The 24,911-nt window shown below is 37.1% G+C and overlaps 2 protein-coding genes across 4 annotated transcripts in view; both read left to right on the top strand.

Annotated features, from left to right (window-relative positions):
• Window positions 1–62: 62 nt before the first annotated feature.
• On the top strand, window positions 63–15,575 carry PPP1R7 (protein phosphatase 1 regulatory subunit 7). Of its 2 annotated transcripts, none has more exons than XM_070753231.1 (10): window positions 63–170; window positions 1,151–1,273; window positions 5,094–5,149; window positions 7,221–7,286; window positions 8,029–8,159; window positions 9,177–9,339; window positions 10,088–10,204; window positions 10,925–11,029; window positions 11,693–11,779; window positions 13,811–15,575. In XM_070753231.1, exons 1-10 carry the CDS (start codon window positions 110–112, stop codon window positions 13,985–13,987), a joined length of 1,086 nt encoding a protein of 361 aa, XP_070609332.1. In that variant the 5' UTR covers window positions 63–109; the 3' UTR covers window positions 13,988–15,575. The 2 variants fall into 2 exon arrangements, with proteins under 2 accessions (XP_070609332.1, XP_070609331.1); XM_070753230.1 differs by lacking the exon at window positions 63–170 and adding an exon at window positions 357–586.
• A 1,775-nt stretch (window positions 15,576–17,350) lies between these two features.
• Window positions 17,351–24,911, top strand: part of ANO7 (anoctamin 7) — a 54,493-nt gene continuing 46,932 nt past the window's right edge. The window contains exons 1-2 of one of the 2 annotated variants that reach the window (XM_070753227.1): window positions 17,351–17,533; window positions 22,798–23,117. In XM_070753227.1, coding sequence (XP_070609328.1) covers window positions 22,833–23,117 — 285 coding nt within the window. In that variant the 5' untranslated portion in view covers window positions 17,351–17,533; window positions 22,798–22,832. The remainder of the gene's footprint in view (window positions 17,534–22,797; window positions 23,118–24,911) is intronic. The other variant, XR_011559217.1, reaches the window with a different exon arrangement.

Genomic DNA, 24,911 nt, shown 5'->3' with positions numbered 1-24,911 from the left:
TGTGGCGAAGCTGATCCTGCGATTGGTTGGGGGAGATCCCGAACCCGTTATTCATTGGCTATCCCAGGGCCATGTCCGATGCCGGAAGGAGGGGGGAGCGCGAAGCGTTATGGCGACGGCGACGAAAGCAGAGCCAGAGAGTGGGGAGGGCGCTCAAGAGATGATGGAGGGTGAGAGGCCGGATTGTTGCGCGTGATGTCCGAATCTAGGCTAGGGTTGGCTCGGTTCCGTTCAGCGACTATCGAGAAAGGGGACACTGAGTTTTGGGGCTGCTGGCCTTAATGTGGGAGAGGGAGATGCGGAAGTATTGGCGGGGCATCTACCGTATTTAGGGGCTGGTCAGCACAGTGGGCAGCGGGGGAAGCGTCTCGGGCGAGGGATGGTGTGAGGAAAAGCTGGTGTCGTTTCCCGGAGTCAGAATTGCTGTAGCGGGATCTCATAATCCCCGTCTTCACCCTATTTCATCAATTAAATCAGCTATTTTTACTCTCCTGCAAATTGCCAGGTCTCGCCGTTACTGGCATGGCATGCAAAGCAAATTGCACGTTGTCATTTGTGAGATGCCAGAATATGACAATAATTTTAAGTAAGAAGTGTTTTTATAAACCCTGCCATACAGCAGTTCAGGTGTCACCACTGAGTCGGTGCAGGAGTTCCTGACGTTGACGATTTAATATGCCACTGACTCATCAAACTTCATTTAAATCCCACTTTTTATCCACCTCAAGATTTCAGGGCTTCCATATTGTTCACTCAAGCCTTAAGTTCAGTGATTTCCTGCTAGGTGTTATCGTGAAGAGATAATTTCAATGAGAGCAGTGTAGGATGAATTTGCAACATGCATTGTTATAAAGTTGCTGTCGTGAGAGGGGTAATCTCACTGCCTGCTGATCTGAATAGAGTGCATAGGTGTATGTGTAATGGACAATACACATGTAGCAAAATATAACACCAATAATTTGTACAATAGTTTAATATGTTACAAAGTTATTGTATTTGTTGCAAAAACCCTGTCATGGTTATCAGATTACACTCTAATTCTTTTTTTGTAGGGTGCCACAATATTATTTGTAATTTATATGGTATCAGTTTTATTCTCTGTCATTATACTTTACTTGTCCTAAAATAAATTATATTGTCTGTTCTACAGTTGATAAAAAGATTGAATCAGAAGAATCTGGAGACGATGAAGGGAAAAAGCAAGCAATATGCATAGTAACAGACCTCAGTCAACAAAGTCTAAGAGAAGAACAGAATGGAGAAAATTTAACAAGTAAGCTACTATTGGGAGTATGCCATTTGTAGTATATAATATTACTAAGGTAGAATTGAAGACTTACTCCATCTCTTTGAATCAGTAGAATGCAGCTAAATATGTTTAATGTTACACTTTCCCACTGCATATAATTAATGTTTTTGCACATTCATTGTTTATTCATTGCATGATTTTTAAATCTATTGTAACTCTTGGAAACACTGAGAAATTATCCTCTTGCACTTTTTAAGTGGAAAGGTGTATAAATTAATATTCTTGGCTGTTATTTTTATGAGATGTTTTTTCTATATTTCTATATTCTGTATTCCCTATGAATAATAAAAGGTGGCAAGATTCAAATTCCCTCTGGTTCTTAAAAAGTATTTTATAGTTGCATTGCAATTACATGGAACTATGTTTAATGTGAAAAAATACTTTATTTTATTTTTATTTACTGTGTTTGATGCTGCCTAGACTGTTTCTCCTTAAAAAATAGTGGAAGTGGAAATAACCAATTAATGGAGAAAGTATAAGGATGTACAAAATGATTTCTATATTACAAATATACAAATAACATTTTATTGCTTAGCTAACTGATGATTCTAAATAGATGGCAGCACCTAAGCAACTGTAAGTGATCTCACAAAGCTAAGCAGTATCAGATCTTGTTAATTCTTGAGTAGAAGACTGACTGGAAACCCAGACCTATAGGCTAGACTGGGAAGATTAAAATAACATTATGAAAGACAAAAATGGCAAACCATTTCCATATTGTTGCCAAGAAAACTACATGTCCATGACGTCTTTTAGACTCTAGGTTTAGTTGTTTGAAATATAAGTGGGGAGACCATGGGAAAAAGTCGCAGAAGCCACTTGTGTGACTTTGGTCCAGAAATACTATCTCAGCCCAACATATCATATGAGTATGTCCAGTTTCTAATCCTTGATTGTACATATCTGTTCTAAAATGACCCTTACAAAGGAAGCTATTTGGGAAAAAAGTCCCATTTCTGGTCACTGTTTATCGGTCAAACAAATTGAGGATTTAGAGATAGAAGAATCCTTTCATAAAGAACAAAATAAGTTTTGCTGCTTCTTCAATCAAAATTTTAAAGAACATGCTTGTGTCACATACTTCAATGTAGTATCTCCAATAATTGCTTCATATGCATATTTGCCACTCTTTACTTCTAGGCTTGCCAATCATAATCATCTCTTTACAGTGGTTGCTCTATGTGTCAATTAATGTGAAATTTTATTTTTTTATCCAAAACTACATTTTCAAAAGAGAATGACTGTGCAAGCCTAAATAATTCCATTATATTTTTGGAAGGGGGAAAGTATTGGATCTTTATTTCAAGGTAAATTTTGGCTGCTTTCCCAAACTGTTACTGTATATTTCTGCTGGCCCTATTCCCTATTCCAGTGCTTCCCCTATTCCTCTTCCAAGAGAATTCAGAGAGAGAGAATGCAGTTTCAACTTTGCTCAGTGTTGCAGAACCTTTTAAAACTATTTTACATCAGGTTTACTCTGCCAAGCTACCACTCCCATAAGTTTACAGTTGATGATGACTCTGGAATTTTTATTCCCAGATCTTCTCCTCCTCTTTCAGCTACCCCAGAAATAAAATTAGGACTCCATTGTTAATATAATAGAAGATTACCTAAAACAGTTATTTGAGCAAATATTTGGGCAGAGAGAAATAAATTATGTTATTGTATTTTTTGGACTATAAGATGCACCGGCTTATAAGACGAACCAAAATTTTGAAGAGGTAAGTAAGAAAAAAAGCTATTGTTCTTCCCAGCCACCAGGAACACTCTGCAGACCTCCCAAATCTTTTGCTTGCCCTGTTTTTTGCAAAAATGGACCCATTTTTAACCCATTTTTGCAAAAATGGGGTGCCCAGGAGGTTTAGAGACCTGCAGAGTGTTTGTGGGGGCTGGAGGAAGACAAAATTTTCCCCGTTTTTGCAGGGTGTTTTTGCCTTCCCCCAGCCCCCAAGAGCACTCTGCAGGCCTCCCAAAACCTCTGTACACCCCATTTTTTGCAAAAACTGGCCCATTTTTTTGCAAAAATGGATTCAGGGGTCGGGATTCAGGAGGCCAAAAATGTCTATATTTGGTGTATAAGTCACCCCAACATTTCCAGTCTCTTTTAGGGGGAGAAAAGGTGTGTCTTACACTATGAAAATACGTTAAGTACTTTGGATCAACAAGGACAGTGCTAGTGATAAAAGTTTTGTGATGGTATGGTGTATTATTTATTTTGTACTGGTTTTGTAAATTGATTAGTTTTCTTTTTTTTTATTAAAGTGGCATAAAAACAGTGGTAATGAATATATTAATCGCACAAATATCCCAAACAATATAAGCCCTAATCACATGAAGCAGATTTTTTTTAATGACGTATAATAGAAAAATGAGATGGAAGTAGAAATTAAGCCACATATATGCGTATAACTTGATTTTATTACTAGTTGGTAAGTAAAAGAAAAGTTTCCAAAAATAGATTCAGACAGTTGGTACAATGAAAAAATATGAAAAGGAGTGTAAAGCATACAATTTAAAAGAACAAGAGGCTAATCTTCCATAAATATATCCAGGTATTTTGGGTTTTTTGCAGAATACGTAATCATATTCATGAAAACAGGTAATCCTCACTTAACAACTGGTTGCATAGTATCCATTCTAAGTTACAATTACCTCCTCCCCCCCAGTTATTTACAAGCCAGTTCCAAAATTCCAATGCCTGCACACACCTCTGTAAGAAGATCACAGTTATTGCATTTTGTGACTGCCTCATTTTTATGACTGGTTGCAGCATTCCATAGTCATATGACCGCAGTTTACACTGGGTTTTGCGAGTTCTGGCTAAAAAATAGCCATAAGAATACATTGATTTGCTTCACAAGCACCATATTTTTTTAAAAAAAAAAATCTGGTCCCATTATTTGGATTCCTCAACTAATTAACTAATTCCTCTTGACTTAAGACAAAATTTAGGCTTCGTTACAGTTGTAATTTGAAAACTTCCTGTAAACTAGTAACTTCCTGATGAATAAACTCTTTCTTCCAATGGGCATGATGAACAAAATCCAACAGGTCTTCTATCGTTGAGTTTTTGTTTTTTATTATTATGTTCTGTATGCATGTTGCTCATTTACTGATAACCCAGGAATTTAAACAACACTGGCTTACTGCTTTATAATGCTTAGCACTGTTGCATTTTGCTCAAAAAATATGAAACAGCAAATCCACCCAGCTGCCAAATAAGAGCATGCATGAATTATTTAGCAGAAATCCCTGAGTTTATCTTCACTCAGGCATATTGAGGAAGAGAGAATTTGTAAGGATTTTTTTGATTCTAGAGCAGAAAGGTTTTCTTCAAATTGCTGGCAAGGGGCAATATTTAACCCAGGAAGAACATCTGTGCCATATCAGTCCTTTCCAAGAGAACATTTTTTTTACCACACTGCAAAACTGAAATGATAACCAGAGTGCAAGAGTAATTTAAAATTTCTGGTATTTATTCCTTGCTCAGATAGCTGTTAAGTCATTTGAGTTACTTCTTACTTCCTAATTGAATCCAATATTAGGTAATATACATTTTCCACAAATGCATTGGTATTTCTCTCCCTATATTTGCATTTAGCCAAAGTGATCATTAGCTGAGAAGGGCTTATATGACTTTTGCATTATAACAATAAAATCTAAATCCATTAGCTCTCCTTTTGCCCTAAGGTTTAAGTTCTCTTGGAGAAGAGCACATTTTGCAAAATGGCTTTTGGTTGGAGAACACCATGGGTTTACACAGGATGTGCTTGCTGTTTTACAGGTGAATCAGAGATTCCAGTGGATATGGAAACTATTAGCCTGGATCCAGAGGCTGAGGTATTTGTAAATGTCACTTTCATACAGAAACACACAGCTGCACGCAACTGGCTCATGTGAAAAGCTTTGGAAATACATCTCGTAAATTTAGGCAAAGAATAATTCCTGAGTTGTTATTTTTTTAAACTGCTTTGCATATAATTTTATTAAGAAGTTTGATTACAATACTAAAAATTAATAAAACTAAACTTGATGAAAAAGAATATTAAAAAGAATAAAAACTACATGAAAGAAAAATGAGAAAAGAAATATATAAAGCAATGACTTCCAATCTTCCTTACAAGTATAGACTCTTCACCCCCTCTAAAATTACAAACATCTGTCTTCATCCCTTTCTCTATAAGAAAATCCATAAAGTATCACCTTTTCAATTCTAGTATCAACAAAAAGGTAACTGCAAATAAATTCCTTATTTTAATCTTGACCAAATAAACCAGCTTTATATTCCTTCCTTTTACATCTAATAGTCTTAATTTTTGGTACATTCAAATATTAAAATTTGATTTCTCTTTAATTCTTCTTTATTCCATCCCACTTCATCAAGGATTTAAGAACCCTCTTTTGTTAGATCCAATGGGAAAATACTTTCTTGGTTTGTAATTTGTATTTCTCTTTAAATTTTTAAAACTTTAGCCAGTTTCTTTTGTATATCCCATCAAAAAAGCATCATTTTCCAAACCTGTCATTTTTAGTTCCAATTTCAGTATTTTTCTCTAACTTGTCAGAAAAAAATTGTTCCAGATCTGTCATTCCCACATTGATATTTGGTTTCATTCTTTAAAGATTATTATTTCCAATGTTATGACTTTTTGTGCAATTTTGTAAGTCCCAATTAACTAACACTGAACAGTTCTGATAATTTAATTTTTTTTTTAAATCCTCCTCCTTTCACAGCTTCCTTAGGCTTCCCTGAAACAGCTGGTCACATTTTATGGTTCTTGTATTATAAAAAATTAGAGTTGCATAATGGCTTAATTAAATGGAAGGTTCAGGATACATGCTGCTAAAGATTTTAATGATGCAAGATACAATGAATTTCTTTGAATTCATGAAGAAGAAGGGAATCATTGACTTGTAGTAGCAGCGTTGCCTGCATATTGTATCAGGCGTGAAAATAATGCCCTTCGCTGTCCATTTTATACAGAACATTTTTGTGTACTGTTTCTATGCTTCTGAAAGACATCTTAATGGTTTCTGTGAGAACAGAAGGTTGGATCAGGAGGAAAAGCTATGCAGAATTACTAAGCAATATAAACTTCAGTAATGTAAATAACTTCTTTACTTCTCACTTTTATCTCTTCGGGCGAGTGAATAACTTTATCACTGGTAATACCATGTAACATTGGTGACAGGATTGTAAACAATTAACAAAAAGAAAAAATGGACTGAGTGTGAGAATAGGCAATACGCATGATGGCTTAGGACAGGGATAGGCAAAATTAGCTCTTCACTTGTGGACTTCACTCCCAGAATTCCTGAGCCAATCATGATAACTCTGGAATTCTGGGAGTTGAGGTCCACATGTCATAGAAGAGCCAACTTTGCCTACCCCGATTTACCAATTTCTCAGTTAAAACTAAAATTGCAATTAATATCTACATATTTCTGTTCCTTTAAGAAATTTGGTAGCAGCCTCTCAAATGGAGAAGAAAGCAAATATAGATTTTGAAATACATTTGCATATACTATTAACTCTTCCTTAAATGCTGAAAAACTGAGAATTCAGAATGAATGTTCTTTGTTTAGATTAAACATCTGTATATCCTGAATAGTACATCAATCACAATTAACAAGGATTGATAGATTACTTCTTGTGGAGGACTTTTAGCTGATGGTGATGATGATGATAATAATAATAATAATAATAATAATAATAGTAATATTTGTATGCCGCCCCTCTCCAAAGATATTCTCATTGCTATATAATAAAAGTATTTATTGTGTCTATACTGTCAATACATTCGTTTTGAGTAAATTCCTTGACATGTACATTGGTAAGTCTCTGTATCTTTCTGATTTAGAAATAAATTTGATTTTACATTTTTCCATTATTATTTTTTTTGCCTTTTAGGAGGTTGATCTGAATCATTTCCGAATTGGCAAAATAGAAGGTTTTGAGGTGCTCAAGAAAGTGAAGGTGAGATGCTTGTGGCACCCATCTCTTCACAAGTATGACATACTGTTGCATTGGTCTTTACAGCAGTTCACTGAGTTATGTATATTCTTCTACTTGGTAGTCATAGTCTAAGGCTGTAGTTGCAAACAATAAGGCAACTAGGAACCTCAAGCCAAAGTCCACAATCTCAAATGACCATCTGCAGACTAGCACTGGATGAAAATGGTGGCTAATCAGGCTGGGTATCGCTAGCTGAGACCAAGGTTTAAATTACTTATTGTGGCAATTTTTTCTTTTTTTCTTCTTTTTTTGCTTTTCAAAGGTACAGATAATCCTCGACTTACAACATTTAGTGACCGTTCAAAGTTACAATGGCACTGAAAAAAAATGACATTTTTCACAGTTACAACCTTTGCAGATCCCCATCTCAAGGTCATGCGATCACTTTTTGCAACCTTCTGACAAGCAGAGTCAATAGGGAAGACATATTCACTCAACAACCAGGTTACTACGTTATCAACTGCAGTGACTCACTTAACAACTGTGGCAAGAAATGTCATAAAATGGGGCAAAACTCACTTAACAAATTCTCACTTAACATAAATTTTGGGCTCAGTTATAGTCATAGGTCAAGGACTACCTGTATTTCAAAGTTATAGAATTTTAACACTAGAACTCTGACTTAAACTGTCCTCCATGTGAATCTTGTTCAAAGACTCTTTAAATATAATTGTTCTTTTTTTAAAAAAAATTCTTCCTTTAGACACTTTGTCTTCGGCAGAACTTGATTAAGTGCATTGAGAATCTGGAACAGCTACAAACTCTCAAAGAGTTGGATCTTTATGACAATCAGATTCGTGTTATTGAGAATTTGGAGGCCTTAACAGGTCTAGAGTAAGTATCTGGATAAACAGTTGGGTCCCTAGCTGGGTGATTTATGGGAAACTGGCTGGCTCGCTTCATAAAGATTGCCAATTATTATTATTTTTTTGGTTTTTAATTTATTATTTTTGGTTGATTTATATACTAGTCTTCACGCAGACTGATTACTTATTTTAAAAAATGCACCAAGAGAAAAATGTACCATTAAGAGAATGTTGTAGACTTGGAGAAATGAAGCATGTTTACGTAGTACCAATTGGGAGAAAGTCAGACAAATCAAGAATCATGGTTAAGATGACTCCCATCCCTCTCAATTCTTCTCTTTTGTCCTGTTTTATTTGTTACAGGACCCAGCCTGGGTCAGTCACCAGAGCCAGATATTTAGTCTTCGAGTTTTTCGGACTCATGCTAGAGTTAACCCCCAGGGAACTTCTCTCTCACCAGAATGTTATATTTATTAGTTAGATTTCCTGGTGCTTTTTCAATGTCTACCTTCTCAATTTTTTAAAAAAGCCATTTTTAAGCCAGAAAATTGTGGTATTGGTTCTTCATAGGGAAATGGTCATGATAAAATGGCTGTGGGACAGATGAGAAAGAAAACAGCAACATATGACAGAAGGACATACAGTCAATTTCACAGCTACTAAGATTGTTGGCTTAGCAGGTACAAATTTGGCCAGGGAAATGATTGAAACAGGCCCCTTGTCAGGCAACAGGAGTGCTGATTGGCCACCAGCTTATAAGATACTTAGGGACCAGCACTTGGCGGCACAAGGAAACAACAGCCAATAGCCAGCCATCAACACAGCAATCAACCAATAAGAAACCACACCCAACAGGTACTTAAATATGACGCATAGAACAGCCCAAATCACACATTCTGGTAGAGAGAAATTCCCTGATGATGAGCCATTCGTCGAAAAGCTTGGAAGGCTAAACCTCTGGTCCCAGCGACCAACCCAGATTGTGTCATATGATAGAAGCTGTATGGTTTTGTTTTTTGAAATTATTTTCTTTGTTTCCTATTAGGATCTTAGACATTTCATTTAATATTTTACGAGAAGTTGAAGGCTTGGATCAGCTTACTCAGTTAAAGAAACTCTTCCTGGTCAACAACAAAATCAACAAAATTGAGAACCTAAGCAATTTACAACAGTTGCAGATGTTAGAGCTAGGATCTAATCGAATCAGGGTAAGATTTGCCTTTCTCTAAACAGCACAAGAGTCAGCTAATACCCAGGCAATGCTTTCAAAATAAATCTCAATTGGAATATTAAGAGCAAACTCTGTATCATGTTAATTATACACAAGGAAATGATGAAAATACAAGCAGATCCTATCTGTAAAATGACAACAATTTGTAAAACATTTTCAGCTGCAGAGATTTTTATATATCATGATTTTCCTTTCCTTTTAGGAAAGGTGCTTTTTTCTATAAGTAATGGATTAATATGAGCTGGAAATAATAACAAGGAAAAATCTTTTGTAACAAAGTAAATTCTATAAAGATTCAATGGAAAAAAATATCAGCAAATTTGTTATGAAGTGCCTTTATGAGAAAATTTAAAATGCAGGACTTTGCAATGTTAAGGCTGCTGTTTTCCATCCTTTCCCCATCGCTTACTTGCTTGCTGTGTCCATTTAATTTAATTGGCTGATAGAAAGTACAAATAGTTCGGTTTTGAATAATCTCACAAACAAAAGCATGTAATCATGGTGAAAAGGAGAAGTATGGCAACATGGGTTTGCTAGCTATGCTACACTGCTATTTACTGGTTAATATATTGGAGGTTATTTACTTATTTGTAAAATGTATTACCCACCCATCTCATCATATGGTAACTGGGTGGCTTAACAATATTAAAAGATAAAACAGGTTAGTGATGTGTTGCTTGCAGGAATCAGAAACTGGAATCTTGTTCAATATGGTTGTTTTCTAGGCAATTCAGAATATTGATACCCTGACTAACCTGGACAGCCTATTTCTGGGGAAAAACAAAATCACAAAGTTGCAAAACCTGGATGCATTGACAAACTTGACAGTGCTTAGCATACAGGTACAGTCCTGTGCTTTGTATTTGGATTGTCATTATATCATTTCACCTGTTTGCCTTACCTCTCTGCATAATTTCTAACTAAAATAACATGACAAATGCTATCATCACTTTGAATTTAAATATTTATTTTTCAGACCTTCATTAAATTATCACTGAAATTGTAGGCTTTTCCTTTCACACACAGAACTGCTGTCTGGTACATATATTTCTTTTCTTTCCAAAAATAAAGCAATTATGCCATAGAACAGCCTGTTAAAGTATGTACTTAATCCCACTCACCCAAAAAAAATTGCTAGTGAAGAATATGATTTCATAGAAAGAAGTTCAGTAAACCTTAAAAAGGAGACAATATAATTAAAATCAATTGTTTTTCTTTAATAGAATCATAAATCTGCTTTCTGGGAGGATAACTATTGCATCCCATTTGGCTACTTCAGTTTTGGAAAGTTGTACGTAGTTCTGAGCAGAAAAGATTTAACTTAGTTTTTGTCACCTAGTTTCTTTTGAAAGGCATTAATACAGTTTTGAATTGAACTTTAAAAGTATAAATGAAAGTGACAAGAGCAAAGTCATATGTATTTGGGCCACAGTCTTTAGATAGGTCTTCCAAGTGTGATTTTTTTTTCCTTTTTCTTTTCCTTTTTCTTTTTTTCTTTTGTTCTGTGATGACACCAGAATGATCCTTACATGGAATTAATCCAGATTTTATACCTATTCCAGAGCAATCGGTTAACAAAGATTGAAGGACTACAGAACCTGGTAAATCTGCGAGAGCTGTACCTTAGCCATAATGGTATAGAGGTCATTGAGGGCCTGGAGAATAACGTGAGCTATTTTTTATTGCTATTTATTTGGTCCTAGTCTTGAACATGGCACTTTGTAAAGAATGGATGGCCATTGTTAGAGGACAGGTTGTCCAGAAAGTGACTAACACTTGTGCAGCTGTTGTCCTGCCTCTTTAAGTTCTCTCCCAAGCCAGCATGGCAAGTGTTGGCTATAAACACTGAGCTGAGAAATTGTTATTGTTGATGTATAAGAGAGAAGAAAGGAGGTATGGGGAGAGGGATAAAGCAGCTAGAAAAAGATACTTTTCTCTAAAAAGAGAGAATCTGCTTTCAAAAGAAGTTTCTTTTATTACAAAAGTAAAAAAAAAAATAAGGAATGCCTTAGGAGGCATTTGAAATACGTCTTACATCATGGCAGCTAACAGAGAATATAACAATACAAATATGGAGGATCTGGAGGGGACGGAAGTGATGCATGGATGATGTGGCAGGATTTTGCATCATAATAGGTGGAGCTAATAAAACGCACACACTGTTAACTACTTAATTACTGAATAACTCTAAAGTCTCTGAATGTCTCTGTGGCTGTCAATACTCAGCGTGACAGTTACTGCATGGCACGTCCTTTAACTTTTAATAATGTTCTGTTCAAGAGACTAAAATGTGAGAAAATGAATGTCAGTTTTCTATGCATTTGTTTTAGAATAAACTTACAATGCTGGACATTGCAGCCAATAGGATCAAAAAGATTGAAAATATTGCTCATCTAACAGAACTCCAGGAATTTTGGGTAAGTCTGCAGTCTTAAATCTGCAGTAATTTTAGTCAACATTGGCATCAGATTGAGTAAACACTGTTAAATGCCCCTGTGTTTATGGTGGGATTTAAATGGCTTCATTGTACTATTCTAGAGGGTTGGGAGCTATTTCAAAATGAATCCTTCCATTGGTGTCTGATCACTTTGTGAAATCCTTGCTCATGTGGGAGAACCCCATACTATAATATTTCAATTTTTTGTTCTGTAAAACTATGGAAGGTTAATGTTGATGTCGAAATTCAGACAAATTTCACTTGGCCACAAGATTCCTAAACTAGCTTGTTGAGTTTAAAACATGTCCACAAAGCAAATAAAATACAAACATACCGAAACCTTACACATCATAGTGCCATCTAAATATATTCAAACTATTTCTCCCAGAATTTCTGATCATTCTTCCTGTGAATTTTGAAAGATTCCTATCATATCACTGTAGGCAATGCTGGAATAAGCTTTAGTGTGCTTTTACAAATGATAGGAATAGTTGCAATCAAAGCCTTCTAACAAAGTGGACGTTGCCCTCATCTTCAGGACTATATTCTTGCCATCAATCTTCAGGACCTGTTGAATGTTGAATGAGCCTTGCTTTTTGTGTTGCATCATGGTTTTTCTCTTTTGTATGCCGATTTTAGAATAGGGATATGTATCATTCTTTTAAATCCATATTGAATCTTTCATTTTCGAGTGTGAGTACATCGTGAATTCTTGACAAATACCATATTTTTCAGAGGATAAGACACACCTAGATTTTAGAGGTGGAAAACAAATTGTGTAGTAATATTTAATAAAATACCAGTGCAGCAGAATACTTTTTACAAACATGTATACTTTTTATAACCATGTACACTTTTTACAAACTTCAAACTTGACAGTTTTAAGACTTGTGAACTTCAACACCCAGAATTCCTCCTCCAGTCATGCTAGCTCAGGAATGGGAGTTGAAGTCCACAAGTCTTAAACTTGCCAAGTTTGAAGACTCTTGCACCCCTAACCCAGGAGTCTTCAAACTTGACAACTTTAAGATTAGTGGACTTCAACTCCCAGAATTCCTTTTCCAGTCATGCTAGATGGAGTAATTAGAAGGCAAAAATATCTCTGTTTTTGTGAATAACAAGCCATTTTTTGCCCATTTTTTCACAAAAATGAACTAGGCAAAAGGTCTGGGAAGCCTGCAGAGACCTCCTGGGTGCTGGAGGTTGGCAAAAATGCCCCAATTTTTATGAAAATTGGGCCACTTTCACCTTCACATTTTTGCTTTCAAATGGCCCGTTTTTTGCAAAAATTGAGACATTTTTGCCCACATCCAAGAGCTCCTTCCTAGACCCTCTGCCCACCCCGGGGCTTTGAGACAGAAAAAAAAATGCTGTATTCAGTGTATAAGATGCACCAATATTTTCACCCTTTTTGGGGGGTGGGGAAGGTGTGTCTTATACTACTACTGAAAAATGCGGTAATACTTTTAAAGGATAATTCACTTGTATTTCCTATCTACTATGAAAAATGGGCTTCAGAGCACGTATGAGCTCCTATGTTGTGTAGATAATGCACAGGATTCTGGTTCCAGTTAATGCACAGGATTCTGGTTCCAGGACCTATCAGGCTAAGCTCAAGAATGTGGAACAGTTCTTTATTTGCTTACACATAGCAAACAGCATCTTGCCAGAGCAAACCCTTACTACTCAACGCCTAATGGATATACCGTGGGAGAGACTAAGGGAGTGGCTGTCCTTGCCCACTTTCTCTGTCTCCTGGTCAGCACTGCCTCTCCTTACTCTCCTTTCTGGGATATGCTCCCTTCTTCCTAGGAAATGGCCTTTTCACTGTCGTCCATCACTCTAGCTCCCCTTCTAAGGGCACCATCACTCACATCACCAAAGAATTGGTGATGAAGCAGAATAAGCTTCAGCATTTTCTTTTGCAGTAGAAGGATCATGATGTAATGATAACAGCTATGAACAGATTCTAATCCATGTCTTAAACTTTTATTTTCTCTAACCTTCTCAGATGAATGATAATCTCATTGAATGCTGGAGTGACTTAGATGAGCTGAAAGGAGCCAAGAAGTTGGAAACAGTTTATCTAGAGCGAAACCCTCTCCAGAAGGATCCCCAGTATCGTCGCAAAATCATGCTGGCTCTTCCATCTGTCCGGCAGATAGATGCTACCTTTGTCCGATTCTGAACCTTCCTTAGCCCTTTGCCTTCCTTCCTCTCAGAGTGTCACACTTGGGATTTTTATCCACATACTGTACCCTCTGTCTTCAGCCTGCTGACACTTACACAGCGAATGGCCAACCAGAAGCACTGATATCTGACATAGCATTCAATGCACACACTATTGTTGTTTTTGAATATTGTTGTTATTATTATTAATATTATTATTAAACCCTAACGTGTGAAATCTCCTGGTCATAATGGTGTCTGTCTCAAGTAGGCAAACTATCAAATAATTTGTCCTCCAATTTTTTTCAGTGCTCTGACAGCCTGCTTAGAACTAAAATAGCCTCTGCTGGGGGTTAATGTATTGAAAATATTATTTTCATTTTGTTTGTTTCCCTTAAGGTGAACATAGAAAACTTAGAATCATCCAGTGAACACAGAAGCAATCAAATGTATAGAGTAAATTGCATTATATTGCTGAGTTATTTGCTTTCACCTATGTACATTTCCTCCACCATGTAATTGACTTGCTCTTTTCAATGTACACATCCTTGTGTTTCTCACTATACAAAGATGGATATATTCAGTATGCCTTTATTTACTTTTCTGATCACCCGATCTGCAAAGCTTGATGCTTTTGACATGGTGTTCTATACAGTTTTTGTTCTGCAAAAGATGGTAGAACAAGTTTTATAATTAACATGAAGCGAATTTCAAGCACTGATTATTAAAGGAAGAAGGCACAATCCTATAAATGATTGATTTGTTCCTAAACCAATCAACTAACTGGTGGTAGAATGGCATAAGTGAAATATAAATTTATTTGGGTGCCAACAGTTCCTGATAGGCAGAAAAACAGTGTTGATTACAGGAGTAACTGACTTTTGCAGCCAAAGGTTGAAGATATGGTTTATTTTCACAGAGGCCCTTTAGGCATACCATTGTCTTGGAAAGATGCTGGCAGTAAAGGGATATGATTCCTTCTTTTAAATATTCACATGATGAACAAATCTGAATAAAACCAAATTGTTTGCATTTGTCAAATTGTTTGCATTTTTTCCAGGTAACAAAGGATGCCTAATTGATGAATATTACAGCTGAGCTTAAACATTCACACTTTGTTTTCTATAGGAAAAAACATCGTGGTCATTCCAAATATAATCAAGAATAGTCAATTGTATTTACCTAGTTTCCATCACTAACTAGCATGGCAATAGTAAACCCAATACATCCAGAAGCCACCAGATTGTCTATCTAGGGTAACTGATGATAATACAGTGGCTTTAAGTGTAAAAAAATTCATCTCCAGCCTCTTTATACTAATATTGAAAAAAAATATTGATTGAAAGCTCTGGTCATCTAGACAAATTGTTCTGAAATCTGTTTTGATCCCACATTAATATTTATAGAAGAACAGAAAATACATTTGATCTTTAGAAATGTAATTTTTCTAATGTCTATATTAAGATACCTGGTTTGAAATTTTTAACTGATATCTTTATCAATGTCACCAGTTCTACCAAACTTTTCAGGTTTTTCATTGATCTATTTGAATGTATGCTCATTTAAAAATTGTCTTGAAATAAAGCATTCTTTGATTTGGAAAATTATTAATTATGATAGTCTGCTGATACCTTTAAGGAAAATAATTGGGCTCCTTTTAAATGTTTTTCTGTTGTCCGAAGAGGAGCTCTAAATTTGCTTTGTTGGCATTGCTTTGTAGTCTTCCAATGCCAGGCACTCCATCATTCTTCAGTTATGATCTCATAAATGATGGCGTTAGAACTCTTACATCAGTAACAGAAGGTGAGGTTTAGCAACTCCATAGGATAGATCTATTTAGCTAGTTAAGGTGCAGTTTGCAATTTGAAACTAATACATTTTGACCTGCCTTAGGCCTTTTGACAAGTTTTAGTGGAATCACCAATTTCTGCTCCAAATTTTTATCTTTATGTTAGTGGTCTATGCTTCTGAACATCAGACAGACAAATGCATTAAGATGATTACACTATTTGTAATACTGTGCAATTTTTGAGCATTTTTATGTCTTGGTTTGGGAACTTGGCATGCAAAGAGCCATTGATATCTCTCAGACTTTGAATTAGGTTTACAATTTTGTGCACTCCTTCGGCAAAATCAATCCTTTGAAATACATAAAGGAAAATTAGGCAGTTCCGGAAATCCTGAAACTTTTACATGTTTTTCCTGACCAAGAGAATATAGCTCTTTTATTCAGTTACCTTTTAAATTTTAAATGGGGTTTTCCCATTCCCAAATGTCAGTGATATTATAATACTTTGCTCTACACTTTACAACTCTCTTCCAGTGGAGGCCTTTTTAAAAAGAATATGGAGAATTTAAATTGCTCCTTATAATTTACAGGCATAAAATGATTTTAAATGATTCTGTTCTACTGATTATTGTAAACTTGATTTTTTAATTCTCACCATTTCACCATGTTATTAATTTTCCTTCACTTTAACATCCCAGAAGCTGTTTTTTAATTTGTGCACAAGTACATATAAGCATACATACATCTAGATTCTAATAAGATTTCAGCAGAAATGCTTAGAATAGCACCGGTATGTGAAACTAGGAGAGCAATTATTGCAGTGCCCCCAAATAGGAAAAATACAATAATAACTAAATGCAGACATGAAATAAATCTGTACATGTAAATGAGAAATAGGATTATTACAATAATGAATATAAATTCTGCAATTTAAGTAGGAATACTTAGGAATACTTGTGTTGAAAGCAGGATGATCTCTGTAACCTCTGTCCAGATGTTCTTAGTAGGAACTTGAAAACCTGATGCTACCCTGTTTGGGAAGTTTAATATGGACTAGATATTTAATTACAATACAGTTCTACATTTTAATAGTTATTGAAGCTCCACAACTGCTTTATTAAAACTAAATGAGATCCGCCCTTTCTACAGATTTATATTCTAATAAATATATATATTGAGGAGGAGGATATGAACAGAGAGGATAATCAGTGGCTTCTCAGTATCTTCAGTTGTTACATAATTCTCATTTTTTTTCTCCCTACATCTTTTCTTTTACACAGCCGTAGAAGAAATGGTTGAAGTGTAAAATAACTTTTTTCATACATGCCTTTTTAATTAATATATTTCCTTTTTAAAAAACCTTCAAAAACATGTGTCTGCTTATGTTTACGCATGGATCTGCAAATTCACCCCCTCATATCAAACAAAGGCAAGGTCTGTTAAATAGGATTGCTCTGTATGCATAAGGTGGGGTAATCAGTTTGCTTGCAAGTTTGAGATTACCCCACCTTATGCATACAACCAGGTATTAACCAAAGCAGAATTCTGCTGGAGTGTACGTTGAGCAACGTCAGGAAGGCATTGCCAATCAGTGGCATTTGCTGTCTTCTCAAAAACAAGTGAAGATAAAGGCAGGAAATAAGCAACATGATATACAGTACTTAGCCTCCTATGCATTTCCTTGGAATGTCAGATTTGTCAGATGGACTTCTTAGCTGATAATCATTCAACCTAGAAAAAGAGGGCATAGGTGCAATAAGCCCATCACTACACCAGGTAATTTTGTAAACAATAAGAATCTGTTATATATTATGTATATTTTGCCATGACACGAAGAATGCGTACAGAGCTGCATCCTCACCTTTATTATTATTATTATTATTATTATTATTATTATTATTATTATTATTTAGATTTGTATGCCACCCCCCTCCGTAGACTCACTGTATGACAGGCTGAAGAGCCTGTATCTTATCCCCAATCCTATTTCTAAAATTTTTACATGAACCTCCTCTTCCTTTATCTATCTATTTATCTATCTATCTATCTATCTATCTATCTATCTATCTATCTATCTATCATCTATCTATCTGATTTCTATGCCACCCATCTCCGAAGATTTGGGGGGGGGCTTACAATATATAAAAATAGTAAATTAACAATAAAACTAATCCAATTAAATTAAAATTACATAGCTATCTAAAATCCCTAATTATATTAAAAATCAATCACATCCATTCGTACAGCAACTATGCAATCATTCGTTGGGCAGGGGCTAAGATCTAATCAGCCCAAGCCTAACAACATAAATGAGTCTTAAGTCTCTTACGAAAGGCGAGGAGGGTGGGAGCAGTATGAATCTCTGGGGGGAACTGATTCTAGTTACTGACTCTAGCTAAATATTTGCTGATAGTAGAAAAAGAAAGGCATTCTTCTAGTGTATTTCTTATGTAATGTACCTCCTTTAAAAAAACAGTAATAACCTGTTTTCCCCAAAATAAGACATCCTCTGATAATAAACCCAATCGAGCTTTTGATTTCATGGCAATGAGGTCAAGCACTTATTTCAGGGTTCAAAAAAATATAACACAGGGTCTTATTTTCAGAGAAACACAGTAGAATATTGGCCTCGGTATGCAACAGTTGAAAAGTAACTATACCACAGTAAAATGTCCCACTGGCATCTCCACCCAAAGTTGCAACTGAGCCATTCATAATCTGCAAGAGACAGTAAAATATTTCCCAGATGTTTTGCTAAAATAAAAAATCCATAGTGGGAAATTTTGGGGAAATTCAGATCTGATTACTCCCACATCCAGTTTGTGTGATTACCAACAGGTTAAATAGTTTTGAAAAGTTGTTTAATTAGCAACATGCAATGCTTTTGCTGAGAGCAAGTATTTTAGTGTTTATTTCTTTTGTGTACATTTGTTGGGTTTCCCAACAACATTTCCCAACATTTCTACTGTTGGGCTTTGGGGAGAAGAAAAGGAAGAAGAAATTATTAAACTCCCCCCCATCCAAAAAAAAAAAGAAATTGCAACATTACAAAATTGCAAAAGATTTTTATTTACATTTCTCTGATAAAGTCAGCCTATTTTGTAGATTTTTTTAGTTTTATATAAAACAGTCTTGGGCTTGCAACAAAATGACTGGTGAATGGAGGCAGGGAGCAAGAAATATTGGAAAATCAAGCTTTGTGAGTTATGCTATGCAGGATATGTTTTAGTGCTTTTGAGATGGTACTGCAGACTTGTCGTTGTTATATTGCTATTGTCTTTTATTCTGTACTTACTATTTTATTATGATTGTACACCACCAGAGTCCCCAAGGAGTTGGCAGCTTAAATTAAATTAAATTTACAGAGGCGGCATCCAAGGTGCCCAATGATTCAACCATTCAATCTCCCAGTTAAGGCTACTGTTTTAGAAAAAAGAGCCTGCACCTGTGTGCAAATCCTCTTTCTATAACATCAGATAGCCCTCCCCTGCCATATCCTCTCTGTCCAACACTATTGTTGTGTGGTCTTTGCCCCTCTTACCCAGTGATGGGCTACCAAAATTTTTACTACCACACTGTGGGCGTGGCTTATGCATTTTGTCTCAACATCTTTCAGTGCAAATTGGGTGATCTGGGGTGGAGCTCCATTTTCACTGTCCACCCCTGATTGATTGATTGATTGATTGATTGGTTGATTGATTGATTGATTGATTGATTGGTTGGTTGGTTGATTTACTTATTTATTTATTTATTTATTTATTTATTTATTTATTTATTTATTTATTTATTTATTTATTTATTTATTTATTTATTTATTTATTTGCTTGCTTGCTTGTTTGTTTGTTTGTTTGTTTGTATGCCGCCCCTCTACGCAGACTCGGGGCGGCTAACAACAGCAATAAAACAGTATATAACAAAATCCAATACTAAAAACAGTTAAAAACCCATTACAGTATTCCCTCGATTTTCGTGGGGGTTACGTTCCAAGACCTCCCGCGAAAGTCGATTTTCCACGAAGTAGCGGAGCGGAAGTAAAAACACCATTTTTGGCTATGGACAGCCAAAAACTACCCCTCTCACCGGCTTTCTTCGGACACGGGTCCTCCTGCAGCAGCACTGGCAGCCACCATTCCCCGTAGGCACCTGCCCGCCCGCCATTCGCCGTTCGCCCGTTCGCCCGCCGTTCGCCCGCCATTCGCCCGGCCACCCGCTGTTTGCCCGCTCGCCCGCCATTCGCCCGGCCGCTCGCTCGCCGTTCGCCCGCCCGCTCGCTGCTCACCCGCCCGCTCGCCCGCCGTTCGCCCGCCCGCTTGCCGTTCGCCCGCCCGCTTGCCGTTTGCCCGCCCGCTCGCCGTTCGCCCGCCCGCTCGCCGCTTGCCCGCCCGCTCGCCGCCCACTCCACCTCTCTTTCTCCTCTGCTGCAAGAGAGGTGGGACAGGCATTCTCCGGAGGCTGGTGGGTGCACGGGCTGGCGTGTGAGAGAGAAAGAGGGGGGAGAGCAAGAGATAGCAAGAGAGAGAGAAAGAGTGAGAGAAAGAAAACAAGAGAGGGAAAGTGAGAAAAAGAGAGAGAGCAAGAGGGGGAGAGACGTATGACGTCATCGGGTGGGAAAAACCGTGGTATAGAAAAAAACCCGTGGAGTATTTTTAAATTATTATTTTTTGAACAACCGTGGTATAGCGTTTCGCGAAAATCGAGACCGTGAAAATCGAGGGATCACTGTATATAAAAACCAATCATACATACAGACATAGCATGCATAGAATTGTAAAGACCTAGGGGGAAGTGTATCTCAGTTCCCCCATGCCTGGCGGCAGAGGTGGGTTTTAAGCAGCTTTCGAAAGGCAAGGAGGGTGGGGGCAATTCTAATCTCTGGGGGGAGTTGGTTCCAGAGGGCCGGGGCCGCCACAGAGAAGGCTCTTCCTCTGGGTCCCGCCAAGCGACATTGTTTGGTTGACGGGACCCGGAGAAGATCCACTCTGTGGTACCTAACTGGTGGCTGGGATTCGTGCAGCAGAAGGCGGTCCCTGAGGTAATCTGGTCCTGTGCCATGAAGGGTTTTATAGGTCATAACCAACACTTTGAATTGTGACCGGAAACTGATCGGCAACCAATGCAGACTGTGGAGTGTTGGTGTAACATGGGCATATTTGGGAAAGCCCATGATTGTTCTCGCAGCTGCATTCTGCACGATCTGAAGTTTCCGAACTCTTTTCAAAGGTAGCCCCATGTAAAGTGTATGTACATACACGCACGCACAGCTCTTCTAAAATTATACACATTCAACCTCATTTACTATGATAGGAAAAGCATACCCAGAGCCCAGAAAGGAAAAAAAAGAAAAAGAAAAGAAAAAGTATGCTACCGGCACTGTGTACCTGACCATACCCGTAGGAGCCCACCACTGCTCTTAACCGTAGAACCAATGCTCTAATACCTTTCTGGTATCTCATTCAGCAACTCTTATCACTGTCCATCTTTATTTTGTATCATTTTATATCATCTTCATTTTCCAGTAAAGCTTTTGGTTAATTATAATATACAATAATTGTACAGTACTGTTTTGTAGTACAGCTAGTCCTTGACGTATAACAGTCCATTTAATGACTGTTACAATGTTACAAAGGCACTGAAAAAAATATATTTAACCTAGCACGAAAAATACTACAGCATTATCAGTAGTGTAAAAAATAAGAAAGCAAAAAAGTAATTAAAAAAGAGAGAGGAAGCTGACTATATAATGGTTATCTTCCAGGCTATGGTAATGAACGCTATGAGGAGTTCAGAAAGTGAGAAAGTCCAGAATGAAACAGCCACATCTCCGTGCGGCGTTTTCCATTGGGAGCACATGCAAAGTTCATTGGCATCATATAGATTTCCATATTAAATTCAAAGTGCATGCATTAACACATAACACAAATATTGATACCATAAATCACTTCACAGTTTGGGCCAGCCTGTCCATTGCAGCAGTTTTACCCTATACCCATTTTATGAAATTAGAATTCCAATCAAATTTGAAGGAGGTTTAAAAATAATGTTTGCTTGAGAATGTTTGCTTGCCAATTTGAACACATAGGATCGTGATGACGAACCTGTGGTATGCATGCCACAGGTGGAACATGGAGTCATATTGGAGGGCACGCAAGAGTTTGCCATGTTTCATTTCCGGCATACAGGTGTGCTGGCCAGCTGATTGGGAAAGGCCATTTCACCCTCCGGAAGTTTCAGAAAAGCTTCCCTGAAGCCCCGGAGGCAAAAAAAATAGCTGAACGGACAAACCGGAAGTTTGGAAAAATGCACTTCCGGTTTGCCTTTGTGCTGTTTCTTGCACTCTGGAAGGTTCAGGGAAGCTTCCTGAAGCACCGGAGTGCAAAAAACAGCACAATAGCACACCGGAAATGTGTTTTCCCGAACTTCCGTTTTGCCTGTTTGGGTATATTTTTCACCTACCAGGCTCCAGAAAGGCCTGTGAGGATGTGCGGAGGGCATCATGGGGGGGAGGAAACCCAAAAAAGGTTCACCATCATTGATATAGGAGATAAGATTCTATGTAAAAGAAAAAAATATTGTCATTATGTTTTTAAATTGCATCCTGAAGTTTCAAAGTCAAATCTATAATGACTCAATCGTTTACCTGCCATTATCCATAAGAAGTTTGTGGTACTGACTCTATTGTAAGTGATAGCAGAAGTGAAACATTCAGTAAGTGAGTGGTTATTTTTACAATGACATCTGATTAAGAGGTTAATTGGGAAGACGGTGTCTATCTCTGCTTTTCTCACAGAAGAGATCTTACACTTCTGGCCATTCATATGCACTATACAGTATTTCCCTCCCCCAAAGGATATAAATTTACAAGGAAGTTCTACTGCCTTTGTAAGTGACAGGACTGGTTAGACAGGATCAGGTGGTGAACACTGATAGTATCCCCGTACGGCCAGAAAATGGGAAGGGAGGCTATTCCTTTTGCAGTGCACAATGCTACAAGTTCCGTGAGCTAGAAGGGCAAATTCAGCCTGTTACTTCTTACTGTCCAGATATCCTAGATTTCTTCTTGGCATGAAGAATAAAGATGCAGCGAAGAAAGACCAGAGAAGATGACAGCTTGGTTACAGAAGAACATGACCTCAAAGAAGCCAATTATGGGAGCTTAAAGAATAATCCTGAGCCGAAAATAAAGGAATACATTTATGAAACCATGGCCTTTGGGCCTGAGAAGATTGTAAAGCTGTCCTCTTATGAAAGCTTTGGTGACAACCCTCAGCATATCCCAAAGGATGCTAAGCACTCCAAGCAGAAGAAAGTGGAGGGTGACAGATATCAGAGGTTATCCCCGACCTCTCTTAAGGTCCCACAGGTAGGGAAATGGTACATCAATGGTGGGTCTTTCACTCGTAAATCTTAAAAATCTTTAAAAAGTAATATAATAGCAAGATCCAGTGAAATTAATGTTTGTATTTGAGTCAGATTGCAATTAGAAACTATAGATCAGTGTTCCCCAACTTTGGCTACTTGAAGATATCTGGGCTTCAACTCCCAGAATCCCCCAGCCAGCGAATGCTGGCTGGGGACTTCTGGGAGTTGAAGTCCAGATATCTTCAAGTTGCCAAGGTTGGGAAACATTGCTATAGATGCTTTAAAAAAAAATGTACCATGGAAAGCAAACTTGTAGAAAAAAGTAGCAAAGCCCTTATGGGAACAACTTAATGAACATTTTTTCTTAAAAACATTTGCCAACGTTTGTTTATGCTAAAAACCAAAACAAAATTAGCCACAGTGAAGAATTAATTATCTCATAAACCAATAATTGTGTCAAAAAACACAATTTTGTTTGTTTGAATCATTTTAAAGCGAGCTAGCCTCAGTAAAAAGAAGAGTGAGAAAGGGGCTTAATAAATTGAACGCCAAGCCTAAGAGTTCCTCTTGGATTGTTCTCCCCAATGGGAAGTCTTTTAATCAGTAGGAAAGTTCATCGTTTTTTGTTTAAAGCAACATTCTTACTTCAATATAGGCCGTTAGAGTAGGAACATATTTTAGCTAGTTAGGCAAAAAGAATGAAAGAAAAAAAGTTATTTTCCCGCCTCATGTCTTGCTTGTCTGAAGAACGAGGAGTTATTTAGTTCTCATGCAATTTATTTTATTTCAATCAGTAAGGGACTGTATCTATTAGACAAGCTTTTCTGATGTAACTACCAAATATTTCAGGGTATAAAATGCACAGGAATATAAGACGCACCTTAGTTTTTGGCGAGGAAAATAGGGAAAAGAATCTGTTACCAGGTATTCGTCTGGCTAGCGTCCTTAGTCTGGTCAGCTTCAGCACATTATTTTATCCCCTGGTGAAGGGCTTTAATTTTTTTTATTCTGAGAGAGTAACAATGAGAGAGCTTGCAAGCCAGTAAAAGCTGGGAACATCATTAGCACCTGGAAAGAAACAGTCTGAGCAAGTAGAGCCATGGAAAAAACCCTGCAAAGACTTAGGGCTTGGAAAACATTCTTCTTTGCAGAGAGTAACAGTGAAAGAGCTTGCAAGAGCTGGGAACATCATTAGCACCTGGTTAGGGCTGAAAGAAACTTACTCAGAGCAAGTTAGAGTAATGAAAAAACCCTGCAAAGACTTAGGGCTTGAAAAATATTCTTCACAGAGAGTTACAATGAAAGAGCTTGGGTATATTAATAGCACCTGGTTAGAGCTTTAAAGAAATATCTGGAGCAAGTAAAGCAGTGAAATAAAAACGTACAATGACAAGGTTTGGAATACATTCTTGGCAGATGTAATAAAGGGCTGAAAGAAACTTACCCAGAGCAAGTTAGAGTAATGAAAAAATACTCTGCAAAGACTTAGAGCTTGAAAAACATTCTTCACAGAGAGTAACAATGAAAGAGCCTGCAAGGTAAGAGCTGGGAAGATCATTAGCAGCTAGTTAGGGCTGAAAAAAACCTACATTCAGAGTATAAGATGCAGCCTAATTATCAGCCTCTTTTAGGAAGGAAAAAGGTGCATCTTATACACCGAAAAATACGGTAGGTTTAGAAACATCAGCAGGATGAAAAAAGCTTAGGAATGACAGTGTTCCAATATTTTATGATTTAAATATTCATGGTGTTGGTTTTTTAAAAGTTTTTTTTATATAATTTGTGTCTCTGTATA

Source organism: Erythrolamprus reginae, chromosome 5, assembly GCF_031021105.1.
Source record: "Erythrolamprus reginae isolate rEryReg1 chromosome 5, rEryReg1.hap1, whole genome shotgun sequence".
In the NCBI taxonomy this organism is placed as follows: Eukaryota; Metazoa; Chordata; class Lepidosauria; order Squamata; family Dipsadidae; genus Erythrolamprus; species Erythrolamprus reginae.
This window is presented reverse-complemented; position numbering and strand designations above follow the sequence as displayed.